Source organism: Antedon mediterranea, chromosome 4 (assembly GCF_964355755.1).
Source record: "Antedon mediterranea chromosome 4, ecAntMedi1.1, whole genome shotgun sequence".
Lineage (NCBI taxonomy): Eukaryota > Metazoa > Echinodermata > Crinoidea > Comatulida > Antedonidae > Antedon > Antedon mediterranea.
In genome coordinates, this window is record NC_092673.1 from 25,430,363 (window position 1) to 25,445,217 (window position 14,855).

The following is a 14,855-nucleotide window of genomic DNA, read 5'->3' on the forward strand; positions in this document are numbered from 1 at the left end:
CGTTGTAAAACAAATGATTTACCCAAAATAGTGCAAAATACACTTTTGCATAATGAAAGGGCCAATTATAAGACATGCACCTGTTAAAAATGTATAAATAAATAGCGCTTGCCTCAACCACACTCTAATAGTCTAATTTGTATATAAGCCTAATAATAATAATCATTATCATATCTATCTATATTATTCTGTACCATACGGCGTCGGTACGACTCATTGTCATAGCAACAATATAGCCACTGAACCATGATTTTTGCAAAGTCACTCTGCAATGCACTATTGTAACTTTATTATGAAATATTCTTTACCATAAATAAAGAGTTTGGAACTTCCATAGGAATTTCCTTATCTATAATAGTAATAATGATTCAGATCTAAAATTAAAATCTGGGATTTTGAAAAAAATACAAGAACATTCGATGTTATTTAAGGAGTCACTTGCATCAGTACATTCAGTAGCAAGCAAGAAGAACGTTATCATACATAAAAAGGTGAGTTTCATTATTGGATTATTTGATATACAGATAAGATTATGATAATCATGTAATAGTATTGAGGCGCCGTGTATATTTATTAACTAGGTAATCAATCAACTATCGACCAAAGACACTATTTTTGGTAATCTTAAACCGTGGTTTTCAGAATACTGTGGTTTGTCGCTTCGCCTTAAACGGACGGTAAATCGAAATTCCTTTTCTCTTCACAAAAATCGAGACCTGTCTTTATGTAGTTTTAATTAAATGTTTTTGCATTTGATCTCTGGAAATTTCATCCAAGATTTAGAAGTAATGGTGCTGGTGAAATTTGGAATCCTAAAATTATGCCAACGCGTTGAGGTATATTTTTTTTAAATGCTGAATAGAAAGGGAATGAAAAAGGGAATGAAAAAAACTGAAAACACAAAATATCCTTGAAAAGAATGTTACAGGTATATGTGACGTTTATAATGGTGTCCCTTTTGTTCATATTTTTACCATTAAAAAAGTCATAACAATTGAAAATGAATGTTACAGATAGTGAAATATAATTGTCAATAATATCAACATTTGGGAGAGAATATAATCGCGTCCCTTTTGTTCATATTTTTACCATTAAAAAAGTCATAACAATTATGAAAATGAATGTTATACAGATAGTGAAATAGAATTGTCAATAATATCAACATTTGGGAGAGATTCGATGGCGCAAGCGCAATGCGCTCTAATGAATATGACAGATATGACAAAAGTGATTACAAGTTTACTATTCTTTGTTATGGGATTGATTTTTATATTGCAAAGAAAACTTTGATATACATTGAGGGCTCACTGCAAAAATTCGAGAATTGAAAAGGTAAATTTTTGTTTACACATACAGTAGGCATATTGCGTTGTTGTTTTTTTTTTTTTCAGTTTGATACAATACAGGTTTTGTATGGCTACTAAAGGGACGGAAGTTGTCCTATTGTCCACTCTCCAATATAGGAAGGAAACATTTGAACGCCGTGAAACAGTAAAACAAGTGAGTATTAAAATTTATGTAGGCCTACTTCTAAAATTATATAACACAAGTTTAGTGGTTTAAAAACCACCTTGTTTTAATTATGTTTTGTTAATTTAGCATATTGTTTACATTCAGTTGAATTTAAACATGACTGTTATTGTGTTATCACCTACTTAACAAAAGAGCATTAACATCGTTAACAACATTTGGAGGCAGGCTAATGAGTTCAATAGTTTGAGACCTGTTATCTGATCCTCTTGGTTAAAGCCAAGAATCAGCTAACATCGTCTTGTAACTAGACTAACTGTTAGATTTTATTGTATATTAATTACATAATATTTAATTTTAGCCGGAAGAAAAAGTACAAGCAGTACTGCTGAACAATGGAAATATATCAACCACATTCAAAAGTTGTCCTAGTAGTGGTTCATCAATTTCTCTGTGCGAGAGCGAGTGCATTTCGATCTCTAAACAGCAGGGAAATAGTTACACATTGTATATTGATAATTCAGAATTTCAAATTCAGCTTTCATCCTCGAAAAAAGCTTTGATGAACCAATGGTATGACACTGTAGTTGAAGTTTTGAACAATTTAGGTTTCACCTTTGCGATGGAGTATGATCCTAAAATCAATCGCAAAGTTGCACTACTTAAACAAATTAAACCAAAATATTCAAAGTTGAAGAAAAAACTGACGAAAACACTAAGTGATCCAACATCTGGCATGACTTCTTATAAGGTAAGTCGATTTCAAATTTAGATGAAATAATTAAAATGTTATGCCTAAAAATACATACCATAAATAGGCCTAAATAATGTGGTAACACGAACATACTGTTAATTGTATAGACATTTACTGCTAAAGCGTGGTTCCCACTAGAACGCAACGCAGCGACGTATCGACGCAAGGTGCTGTATTGCGTAATCACAAGTGTGAAGAGACGATGCACTAGTAGTGCTGCAAACGTCGTAGGTTTAATTTCACGCAGGCGGGTGAAAACACAATTATTGGAAGGGCATTGGGACACAAGTAGAGGGGGAAGGAAAGGTGTGGAAATGTTCAATCTCAAGATATATCTACATCCATTTTTTTACAGGCCAGTTATTCAACAATACCACCCAGTGATATACACAGTCCTGAGTATCAGTATGGCATTTACAGACACCTACCAAACACACCGTCAAACAAATACCAAAATGAAGAAACAGATTTTGAGGTATACGAGCCAATTTGTGATAAAACAACACAAAACAATATATATGGAACCGACAATGAATACCTTGACATAGTAGAGGGTAAAAACCTGGAGCAGTTTAATTATCAACCAGATGCATATGTCACAGCAGAACATGGAAATGTTTGTAATAAAGCTGCAGATGTGGGTGAAAGAGTTGGTAATGTTGGAAAGCGTACGAAAAAGCTGAATCAGCAAGTCAAGCAAAGAGTACAAGTTTCAATTGATAAGAAGAAACTAGACAGCAGAAAAATAATTCTGTCAATGTTGCCTGGTAACTGCTTTTTGTAAGTTCCATTCTCCTAGTCCATTTGTTGGCGGAACGTCTATCAATTCTGCTGAATATAATTATTTTTCTGTTTAAAAAAATTAATTAAAACTAAAACAAATAACAAACGTTCAAGACAAAAGAAATTGATTAATATTATATATCAATCAATACCAAGTGAACTGTCGGTTTCTATGGTCTCTCTAGCCTAGAGTTTCTCTTTAGACATCCAAGCAACAACGGTAGCCCAAATCGTTTTATAAAAGCAGATTGACCACATACATCACCAAGAGTGGTTCAATAATATAATATTGTATGACAGAACTTTCAATTTCTATTTTTGTTTGTCAAATATAGCATTGCATCGGTGGACCCTTCGCTTAAACATGACTTGTATGAAGGTGACATGGTGATGACCATCAACAACCAACGTATAGACTCCGTTGAAGAAGCCATGAAATATATACAGAAAACAGATAAGGGATCGGTAAAGTTCATAACTATCAATATAAAAAAATATTACTTAATCATTACAACTTCCACACAACTATTAATTGACTGAAAAATTTGATTATACCACGAGATGTATGTAGCTGCTACAGTATTACGTATTAAGGTTGGTTCCCACTAGCAAACGACGCAACGTAAAAAAATGCCTTTTTATACTATAACAAAAAAGAAAAAGAAATGTTAATTTTAATTTATTCGTTCTTTATAGGTAGAGATGGAACTTATTCGACTTCCTTACGCTGAGATTGTGACTATTCATCGACCAGAATTTAAAGTGAACCTTGGATTCAAACTAGATAAACGGAAGGTTGGTCTTAGATTTGTAAAGGATAAGAAAGATAAAGACTACAACATATATTAACCTATAGTTTAGTTACGAGGTCTACCTGTATACATACGCAAATGTTAAGGATTTCTACATCTATGCACAACATTATCAATTGTAGGTTGAAAGTGTAGAAGAAGGTGGACTGGCAGGAGTTGCAGGTTTGCGAAAACAAACAATGAAGGCGACTCAATTTGGTGGAACGACTAGTAATTGCATAACATTCATAAACGAATACCCTCTTGACCGACACTGCACTCCAGCACAAGTAAGTATATTAACATCCACTCACAGATGTAAGCCTACACAATATTGTGGTAAAAGTAAACCTAGTCATCGCCAAATTTGACAATAATTCATGAAGATAAATCCTCAAAAAACATAACACTAAATCATGTATAAAAATACTATGTTCATGTTAGTAACCGTTTGATAATTACTGTAAAGCTCTGTCTCCACTATCAAACTTTATGTGACAACAAAAATGTGATGTGCCCATAATATGGACAGCCTCGTGAATAAAAATACTGAAAGATGAGGGCGTATCAATTTGATCTCTGGTGCGCGTGCGTACAACTGAGGACTATAGTGCTGTTCCGCCGTACCACGCCGAGAATGTTAAAGAGTCGCTATCCAATCGAGTTCGAACAATACCATGAAAGCCCCAGTGGTCTAATGGTTAGGACATCTGCATATCAAGCAGGCGGTCCGAGTTCGAGTCTCGGTTGGGGCGACTTTTTCTCATTCTCACAGATTTCCTCATCTTTATCGTTTCAAATTAATTAATTAAATTTCAGTATATCACCGGGCGGTTTAGAATTAATGTTCTGTGCCTGATTTGTTTATATATATATATATATATATAATTTTGAACGATAAAGATGAGGAAATCTGTGAGAATGAGAAAAAGTCGCCCCAACCGAGACTCGAACTCGGACCGCCTGCTTGATATGCAGATGTCCTAACCATTAGACCACTGGGGCTTTCATGGTATTGTTCGAACTCGATTGGATATATTGGATATATATATATAATACTATACTATCGTGTCGTATCGTATTTTGGCACATCACATTTTTTGTCACATAAAGTTAATAGTGTAGACAGTACTTAACGTTGTTTTCTGTTTTGTATTACAGACCGATATGTTGTTAATAGAAGATCGTGGTGTCGTTACTCTTGTTGTGCAACCTCTTGATTTAATAAAGTATCTTGAACAAGCAGTCGATTCGACAGAAGAATAGAAAGTATCGTCAATGTGTATAATACTGTATTATGTAAATTATGCTGATAATGGATACTATAGTTTATCCATATTTAAAAATGACATACCTTTTCCAGCTAAGAATACCTAACTTAATAATCCAGAAACAGTTCTGTATATTACTTCGTTAACTTGAAATCGTTGTTGGTGGTAGTTAACAAGGCCATATACATGGCTGCAGTCGCGTGCTCAAATTTGAGTTAGTGTTTACCGACAGGCCGACCAACCGACCGACCAAACCGACCGACATAGTAAGTTGTAGAGTCGCGTTTGCATGCAACTAAAAAGAAAATATCTGCATGATGTGTACTTGGAAGCAAAATGGACGGTTAATTAATTAATTTTTTAACAGTATTATGATAATAATTAAATATTAAATACCATATGTTCTTTCCGTAATACGCATTCCTATAAAGTACGTAAGTTGCATTTTTGTTTCATCTTTTAATTCATACATAAACAATTATTAATGGGTTTTGTTAAATGCTGGATCGTTAGTTTACAGACTTTTTTTTCTGGTAAAGAGATATTAGGCATAATTATGTATGATGTATTTTTTTCTGAACGCAATAGGCCATAATGACTTACTAGCTAATATTATGCACAGTGCTGTTTTATACATTTCTGTGGAAATAAATTGAAATTCTTGTAATTTGAGTGGAATTAAAGGATCCTATTGCATATTTTCTTGTAGTTTCTCTTTCTATCTCTTTTTGAAGAAAAAGCTAAGAGTAGCGTGAGACATCATCAAGTCAACACAACGTTTATTGCGCCCTCTTGTATCAGACTGCAAAACAATATCGAAGCCAAGAGTTATGGATTAGTAATTTTGGGTACGGTTATTTACTATAATCCTTGGTCTGTGATTTAGAATTGTAGGTATTTTTTATTACACCAGAGCCAAAGCAGTTGATTAATAATAGTGTATATATAGTTAACTTATTATTTATTCACATTTTTGTATATTTTTCTTCATGTCTATTTAGGCATATGTAAATTTAAAGCTGTAGAGGAGCAGTAAGACAAGTGAGTATTTTGCAGTACTGCAGTAGGCCTACAGCAGTCCTACTCCGAAAATGTGTGAATCATTAATAAATAGTTGTTTAAAAGAAACATCAATGCTTGTCGGACTACTTATGTATACCTATAATAGGCTACCGGTACTAACTTGCTTCATTTCAGACCCCATGTGCTACAACCCACCAAATAACGAAAAAACCTCTATATCTATCCCGCGAGATTATTTACAATCAGTGGTCCTACGCTGGTAGGACCCTTCACAAAGCATCATGCAATTAATTTAGTTCATACATTTTGTATGAAATAGGTCTTTCAAACTATTTTATTTGATTTAATTTCAGCCAAAAGAAGAGGTCACTGTAATATTGTTGGACAATGGACATCTTTCAATCACTCCTAAAAGTGGTCTTAGTGGTCCATCAATCTCTCTGTGTGACAGTGAGTGTATTTCGCTCGAGTCAGGTGTAGTACTTATTGAATATCAAGATTCTAAAATACATCTGTCATCCCCCAAAAAGATTTTGATGAACAACTGGTATGACACGGCTGTCGAAGTTTTGAACAATTTAGGTTTCAACTTTCCAATGCAGTATGATCATAAGAATAATCGCAAAGTAGCACAACATAAACAAATTAAACCAAAACAATCTTCAAAACAACCAAAGAGAAAACTTTCAAAGGTATGTAAACATTCCTTTACACAACAAACCCTCCCCCCCCCCCCTCTATTTTTTAAAAACATAATCCTAGCATGAATATTTATACATATTATTGAAGAGGAGGGGAAATACCTTTGCATGATTGTTATTATAGAATGTGCGTATGTACAAGGAGTTTGACTGATATATTGAAATTATTGTGTTAAAAACCACTGAGATGGAAGAATCAACACGTTTCAGTATAAAGGGTTTTGTGTGAAATAATCTAGACTGCTTAACCTCATATTGTATTTAGCCAACAAATTTCGTTTGTTTTGTTTTGTTTTTCTTTTTTAAGGCGCTTTTTTGTTGTTTGTTATTATTTATCATAAGAAAAATAAAATGAAACTAGTATGTAGGCCTATTCGTGTTTTTCAGGATATTAATCAAGCAGCATCCAGTGATGGTAATGCATATTATAATTTTGGCCCACTACCAAATATACCGACAAAAAAACCAGACGAGATAGATGATCTGTTCGGCTCCTATGAATACGAAGCAATCAGCGAATATTCTGAGCATCCCGAAGAAAGATATGAACCCATCGATGAATATCAACAAGAAGATGTTATCCATACAGATTCCAGAACAAAATTGATTCAGCAGGTCAAGCAGAAAATCAAAATTTCAATCGAAAAGAAGAAACTAGATGGAAAAATAACTCTGTCAATGAAGAAAAATAGACACATTTTGTAAGTATCATTTATTTTTCCAAGAATAAAAAATAGCACTAACAAAACAAATATTGCGAGTGGCGGATCACACATTAAACGGACAATAAACACAAATCATGTTATAATAGCACTAAGTCAAAATGTGTTCCTCTATCTCCTCTTAAACCGCAAGTCCAATACTAGCGCCGGGCACCTTTTATTTCTCTTTATCCATTAGTCTATATTAGAACGGTAATTTGTACAAAAAATTTGGTTTTAGACCAATTTCTTTGCAACAATCCTCGGCCGTTTCCCCGCTAGTAAAATCTATTGAGCATGCAATATACAATTTAAGAGCACCACACGGGCAGCATGTCATCGTCGAGCGAGCATGCAATTGGCGACCATGTTGAATTATTTTTTTTAAATGGAAAAATATTCTCAGCTCATGTTCCCATTATTTATTAAAAAATACATAAGAAAATATAATACATCAATCAAAGTACAATATTTGTGAACAGGGAAAACAACTTTCTGTCTTCTCTAAGACTACACAGATTCTCCAAACAATTGTGGAACAACTTATATGATTGGTTAAGTTTTTGTTTTAAAATAGTATCGCATCGTTGGATCCTTCACTTAGACACAACTTGTATGAAGGCGATATGGTGTTGACAATCAACAACCAACATATAGACTCCGTTGAAGAAGCCATTAATATATACAGAGAACATGTATAGCAGTGGTAAAATTACTAATTATTAATTTATAAAAATACTGTATTTCCTTTGTATTATTATTATAGTAGTATTATAAGCAGTGTGACAGAGACTAAAATCTTACGCCGTAAACATTTTTGTTTTTACGATCCAATTGAAGTGTGTGCGCAAATATGTACAAGATTGGGTAAATGTTAAAATATGCTTTAATCTATTATAACAATAGGCCTGCTAGTTTTAAATAAGGTATTTCAATATAGGTTGAGATGGACATCATTCGACTTCCTTACGCAGAGATTGTGCCTATCTATCGAAAAGAAACTAATATGCATCTTGGTTTCAAACTGGTAAAACGAAAGGTGAGGGTTTACCTTTATCAGGATTTATTAAAACGAAAATACACTTCGGCCAACAAAAAATAAACTGTTTTTTAAATTGAAAATGTATATTTGTTATATTAGAGCTTTATAGCTAAGACAGGAAAACAAATCTGTGCCAGGAAAAAAATGTAGGGACTACTGGAGTGTATTTTAGAATTTTCTAAAACGAGGCACAACTATGATCGTAGGCAATTCTTAATTTCACCAACTGCAGGTTGAAAGTGTAGAAGAGGATGGACTGGCTGGAGTTTCAGGTTTGCGAAAACAGACAATGAAGGCGACTGAATTTGGTGAAACAACAATTAACTGTGTAACAGCCGTAAACGATTACCCTCTTGGTCGACACGACACAGTGAGTAGTCTCAATAAAAAATGTCGCAAATTTGAAATAATAGAATAATTGAATTTTGGAAAAATGTTTTTTTTTTATGTTTTGTATTACAGATCGATGACTTGATAAAAAACTTTAAGTTCATTACTCTTATTGTACAGCCTTATGATTTGATTGAGTCCCTAGAAAAAGCAGCAGACAATTGGACAGACTATAGAAAGTAAATTGTTCTACAGCTGCCTCAATGTGAAATTGTGTGGTTTAAAAACAACTTACGAACAACGTTTTGAAAACCGGTGATTCTATGATACAAACATTACTGAAGCAGATAAGAATTTCTAACCTAATATAACTAGAGCTTAGAATTTTCAGTAGATGTTTATTCATGACGTCACAAAAGTAACACGATAATTTGTGTATGGAATCTTCATTTGTTGCCATCAATAAAAAAAAAAGATTGTGTACGGTCGGGTCTATAAACGTAATGTTTATTATATTGTTGAAAGTTGACTTGTTTGTACTAAACAGCAATTCGAACGTATCGATCAGATAACGTGTATAGCGCCCCCGCATTGTGGTATTGAACTCTAGTTGGTAAGTAGTATGTTAGATAGATTGGTACGGATTAGGTATTTTGAATTATATAAGCCGTATATTAATGTGTCGTATTGCCTAAATATAAATAATTTGTGTAACAGTAACTTTATTTTCAAAACAGTAATTTTATTTCTATTTAATTAAAATGTAGTTATATTTTTTAAAACAGTAATTATATTTTAAAAACAGTAATTAGTTTAAGTGTCTTACATTTATTTTCAGCAATTTTTTTATTTTAATAAATGAATAAAATTAAATAAAACAGCACCAGGTATGAGTTTAATTAAAAATTGTAAAACTAAAAGAAATGAATTTATGACAACGGACAAAAGTTACACTTTGTATTTTCCGAACGTGTAATGCTAGACGAATTAGCTCATGTGAAATAAAATTCAGAGACACAAATTGATCTCACACACCTGGCATTTCCATTTTCCTCCCAATAAAAACACATAGTTCTGATCCCCAACAACCCCCTTTCTTCTCTCTTCACTATATTGATATAATACAAAAACACATACCTCATGATTTCTTGATGGAAACATTATTTTTCTTTTAAAATATAAATATTTACATTGTTGTAGCTGAAATAAAATAGTAAATAAAATGTAAATACGATTTCAATTTCAACAGAAACACAATTTCCACAGAAAACACAATTTCCAGGCCCATTAAGGCTTGTAAAAGCAACTAAATTATATAGGCAATTTTATCAAACTGCATAGCTTTTGTTTTCTTGATGGCAGAATACAGTCTTTAAAGATAGAATGTCATTTTAGATGTAAAATAAAATAATTAATAAATCAATTAATAATAATATTAATATCTAAAAATGTATTTTCAAGAATCAAATAAAAATCAGTTTCAAAGGTCTGGTAATATTAGGACGACAACGAACTGCGATAAACTAAGCTATACTTTAGATAATTGTTTCCAAAATCGTGAAAAAATAAGATTTATAAAATCAGATTTTGACTAGTTAGGCATTTTGTAGTTTTAATAAAGTTAACCACTTCCGTAGAAAAAACAAACGGTAAACATTAATATTTTCACATTAATTAAAAAAGGACGGGATTTTTTAAATAACTAAACATTAATATTATTATTTAAATTATTGTTAGTTAAATATGTTATTTCTATTTAATTTTGTTCAACTTAATAATTGTTTCTTGGTAGGCCTAATGCATTTTCAGCTTGGAATTAATGAAGGGCAGGATATATTTAAGATGACCATAATCCAGAATACAAATCATCACCAAGATTTTAAAAGCCTAAACTCTAAAGTGCACAGACTCATTCGTTTTACAATCTTCTTGATTGAAAACGAAACTAATCTTAAAATTTAAGTAATAACTGGGTTGTCTCCAGAAGAAATAGCAAGCGCATTAATAGATTTATGCTTACAGTAAATAATACAACATCAAACAAGGTCCCTTATACATCATTATTAGGTTGTGTAAACATTTATTTTTTCAGATACATGTAATGGATTTTTGGCTAATTAGTATATTGTAAAACGTATTATTTAAAGAACATGAACGAGGTGTTTGAATTTGTTTATGTTCACCGCGTTAGATGTGGTAAAAAAAGGGGGAAGATGATGACATGTTTTTCTTAGTTGAAGGTCAAATATTTAATCAAACATATCGAATGTATTTCAATTTTAATTTATTTCAGAAGAAAAAACTCTAGAAATTCCTGAATTATGTATAAACACCATAAAAACATTTTCCCACCAAGGGGCTAGATCTATGTCATTTTTATAGATTTTTTGTCACCATTAATTTATCAAGTTATTCATCCATTTATCCAAACTTTGTATATTTTTATTCATCATTCGGAACAGGTTATGTCTCACCAAAAAAAAGTTAAAAATAACAATATCTTTAGTTTCACCATAAGTATTAGTTCATAACAGTTTTTGACGAATTCTTGGAGTACAGAAAAATCCATTTTGGTCCGGTTTCGGGGGCCTGTTATTGTTTATAAAATATTTACTTGAATAATGATACATTAATCTTTATTCAATGTGTTTAATGTTGTAATCAGAATCTTAATTATATTAAAATTAATTTTGTTATTGAATGAAATCTTTTTTGTACAGCAATCCTCTTTAATTTGTAACCGATTTCTCAGATTCGCGGTAATATAAGAGAATGTCTTAATAACGTTAATAGACAGTGATTTAAGTCGATTGAAGTGGTGATTTAATAACATGACAACAGTTAGTAAACGTCTGTTTGCGTGGATTTCAAGATGTAGTTGTTTCTGTCTTTTCTTAATTGGGCATTGGTTATCTAAATGCAATTACAAATAACATGATTTTTGTACCAGACGCCAGGTTACAATAATTAGCCTATAAAATCAGGATAGGTATTTCTTTTTCTTCTTCCACCCAATACATGGGCATATGGCCCTAATACAAAATATAATGATTATAACTTCATTAATTAATTTTCCTAAATTATGAGTTTGTGATAAAAGGTAATAAACATATCTTGTTAATAGAAGGATGAATTCATATATGAATAATTGTTTTGTTTCTTAAATAAAAATCGGCAGAAAATGTGTAAATATCACTCAATGCACATGCATTAGTAAGGCGATCAATCTAAACATTCATTCAACATTTTATTTTGTTTGTTCATCTACAATACTGTATTCATACGTGGGTATAGTGCTTCACAAACCAACAATAGGCTATTTCAGTATTCTCTTGTGGGCTATGTTCTTATCTAAAGGGGAAATATTAGGCTGGGGAAACATTAGGCTGGGGAAACATTAGGCTTAGGAACTTGTTGAGAAAATGCTATTTACAAATGACTGTCGTAATCAGACCTAATAATCAGAATATAATACGTGATCGAATGGATGTAATCCGGTAACTATACCGGCAATTATAATTGTTCCACATGGGCATTACTACTCCACAGTATTATTGTTTATATATATATATATAAATCCAAAGGCAAATTACTGAAAAAATGACAATGCTGTGGGTATCAGTGGCTGGATCTCAATGGAGATACAAAAAAAAGCGAAAAGCTAAATCAAAACGATAAAGTAAACAGCCAGAAAAGTTAGCAGAGCTTTCGGGCAACACTAGCCCTTCATCAGTGCAAGTGAGGGAATTTGGATAAATATATATATATATATATATATAAATCCAAAGGCAAATTACTGAACAAAATGACAATGCTATGGGTATCAGTGGCTGGATCTCAATGGAGATACAAAAAAAAAGCGAAAAGCTAAATCAAAACGATAAAGTAAACAGCCAGAAAAGTTAGCAGAGCTTTCGGGCAACACTAGCCCTTCATCAGTTATATAAATATATATATATTCATGTTCATTTATTTTCAATTTAAATCTGTATTTCTTTAATAATTATAGGCGGGACTGTTTGAATGTCATACAATGTACAACGCAGTGGTTTTCCTAAATTAAATGGAATCACGTTGCCATAATAAATATAAGAACTGATTTGATACAAGAACCAAAATACCTGCAGGCAAACTATTTCATTTTGCCGTCACTCATGCTAATTATTTATAAGAAACGTCCATAAACTTGTTTGATTAGGATTCTTAGTACTCTTAAAACAATTTCTAAAAATAATGTTAGGCCTGCTACAATAACAATGATGATGAAAAATTATGATTTGAACTTAAAGCTTTGTCTACACTATCAAACCAGTTTGACAAGAAAAGTGTGATGTGCCTAAATATGGTAGTGATATGACATCATCGTGTCCATATTCAGTGTGGACACATCACACTATTTTTGTCAAACTGGTTTGATAGTGTAGACAGCATAAGCTTGAGAGAGTGTCAAACTTCAGTAGGCAACATTAACTTTAAAAATAAAAAAAAGCGTGGGGAAATAGAAAAAGTAATCATTGTGTTTAGGCTACCAGGCCTAATAATAGTTATTCAAAAATATAAGATATTTGATATTTTTACTGTAAAGCCTTGTCTACACTATCAAACTTTATTTGTATATGGTAGTGCTATGTTTAAATATGGTAGTGATATGACATCATCATGTCCATATATGGGCACATCACATTTTTGACAAATAAAGTTTGATAGTGTAGACAAGGCTTTAGTCTAATAAAAGTTTGTAAATCCAATGTTTAAACAAAGAAGCCTCCTAACATGGAGATGTTAGAAAAACAGAAAATCACTGAATGACAAAACAAAAATTGCTAATCAATAATGTAAGTAAATGTTTTTTTTGTCTTGTGTGTGTAAGTAAATGTTAGTAAATATTTTTGATCGATGGGTTCGTTATTGTTGTTAATAGTTGTTTTGCCATCAAGCTAAATAATGTGTACATCGTAATTGTTTTCAAGCAATATAACATCGCATATTTGTAATAGGCCAACTTACATTAAAAGAGGCATTCTCATTGAGTTTCATCTCGTATTTGAAAACACGCATACAACATTCTTGTTGAAGAACAATGGTGTTGGAAATCTAACCCCTTTCTTTGCACTTATATTTCAAAACATTCGTCTTTTGTCTGATATCGTTATTCAAACTAATTGATCTCTCGAAAACCTCAATAATGTGTTTTCTGTCCTTGATAAACACTCCTTCTCAAAATGACCATACATCTACATCAATATAATTGCATACCTCTTTAGTTGCTTAGCAAGCAAGTGGTTATTTCGTATTTATTTCTACGAGAATTTCTCTTTTTTCTCTTGAAATCACCAACACTTACAAAGTAGTTGCCCATTAGCCCGATAATCGTTAAATTTAATCAGTCTTTCTGAGATTACAAAATTAATCATCTTATTAACCACAAAATAAATTTGTGTTTCTGATGAAGAAATCTGGGAAAACCATCTCAATAAAGATCATCTTATCTCATTGAAGTGAAAATTTACATCACTCGTTTTGGAAAAGATGATAACAACAATAGTAATTAAGGATATAATGATTGATAGAAAAAGTTGTTTTTGGATATACGCAAGATGTATCTACTGTAGGCCTATTCCAATCATGCAGTTCTAATCAAGGAAAACGCATAAACCAAATACACTGTGGAAGCAGCACAGTAGCCTTACCTTAATTTGTTTAATAATCGAATTTAATCATTTGCAAATACATCAATACAACGAATGCGAATTGCCGCGCGATTGTAATATTATCTTTCGCGCTGCTGTTAAGCGAGCCAAAGATTTGAACATTTGAATAAGTTACTTCAGTATTTGTAAACGTACTGTATACTATCGTGGTAGTATTTTAGTTAAAACTCTAAAAATTAAAGTACAGCGTAATCATGAGGTTTAATTTAAATCAAAAATGTTTGCACAAAATTATTCAATTTATTACTGGAACTGCCACTAGTTTACATGAATTAATA

At 32.0% G+C, this 14,855-nt stretch overlaps 2 protein-coding genes across 2 annotated transcripts; both read left to right on the forward strand.

Annotated features, from left to right (window-relative positions):
• Nucleotides 1–468: 468 nt before the first annotated feature.
• LOC140047034 (uncharacterized) lies at nucleotides 469–6,045 on the forward strand. Its single transcript, XM_072091830.1, has 8 exons — nucleotides 469–491; nucleotides 1,392–1,500; nucleotides 1,832–2,221; nucleotides 2,580–3,004; nucleotides 3,343–3,472; nucleotides 3,704–3,802; nucleotides 3,942–4,088; nucleotides 4,960–6,045. Exons 2-8 carry the CDS (start codon nucleotides 1,414–1,416, stop codon nucleotides 5,062–5,064), a joined length of 1,383 nt encoding a protein of 460 aa, XP_071947931.1. The 5' UTR covers nucleotides 469–491; nucleotides 1,392–1,413; the 3' UTR covers nucleotides 5,065–6,045.
• LOC140047737 (uncharacterized) lies at nucleotides 5,900–9,736 on the forward strand. The gene is made up of 8 exons (XM_072092772.1): nucleotides 5,900–5,907; nucleotides 6,089–6,110; nucleotides 6,446–6,784; nucleotides 7,181–7,494; nucleotides 8,072–8,200; nucleotides 8,435–8,533; nucleotides 8,769–8,906; nucleotides 8,999–9,736. Exons 1-5 carry the CDS (start codon nucleotides 5,900–5,902, stop codon nucleotides 8,193–8,195), a joined length of 807 nt encoding a protein of 268 aa, XP_071948873.1. The 3' UTR covers nucleotides 8,196–8,200; nucleotides 8,435–8,533; nucleotides 8,769–8,906; nucleotides 8,999–9,736.
• Nucleotides 9,737–14,855: the final 5,119 nt, after the last annotated feature.

Excerpts from the sequence above, each read along its gene's own strand:
- LOC140047034 (XM_072091830.1), top strand. The coding sequence starts at position 1,414 with ATGGCTACTAAAGGGACGGAAGTTGTCCTATTGTCCACTCTCCAATAT. Across the intron at positions 3,803-3,941 it reads TCAAACTAGATAAACGGAAG|GTTGAAAGTGTAGAAGAAGG; the intron begins GTTGGTCTTAGA and ends TATCAATTGTAG. Across the intron at positions 4,089-4,959 it reads GACACTGCACTCCAGCACAA|ACCGATATGTTGTTAATAGA; the intron begins GTAAGTATATTA and ends TTTGTATTACAG.
- LOC140047737 (XM_072092772.1), top strand. Across the intron at positions 6,111-6,445 it reads GTAGAGGAGCAGTAAGACAA|CCAAAAGAAGAGGTCACTGT; the intron begins GTGAGTATTTTG and ends ATTTAATTTCAG. Across the intron at positions 6,785-7,180 it reads CAAAGAGAAAACTTTCAAAG|GATATTAATCAAGCAGCATC; the intron begins GTATGTAAACAT and ends CGTGTTTTTCAG.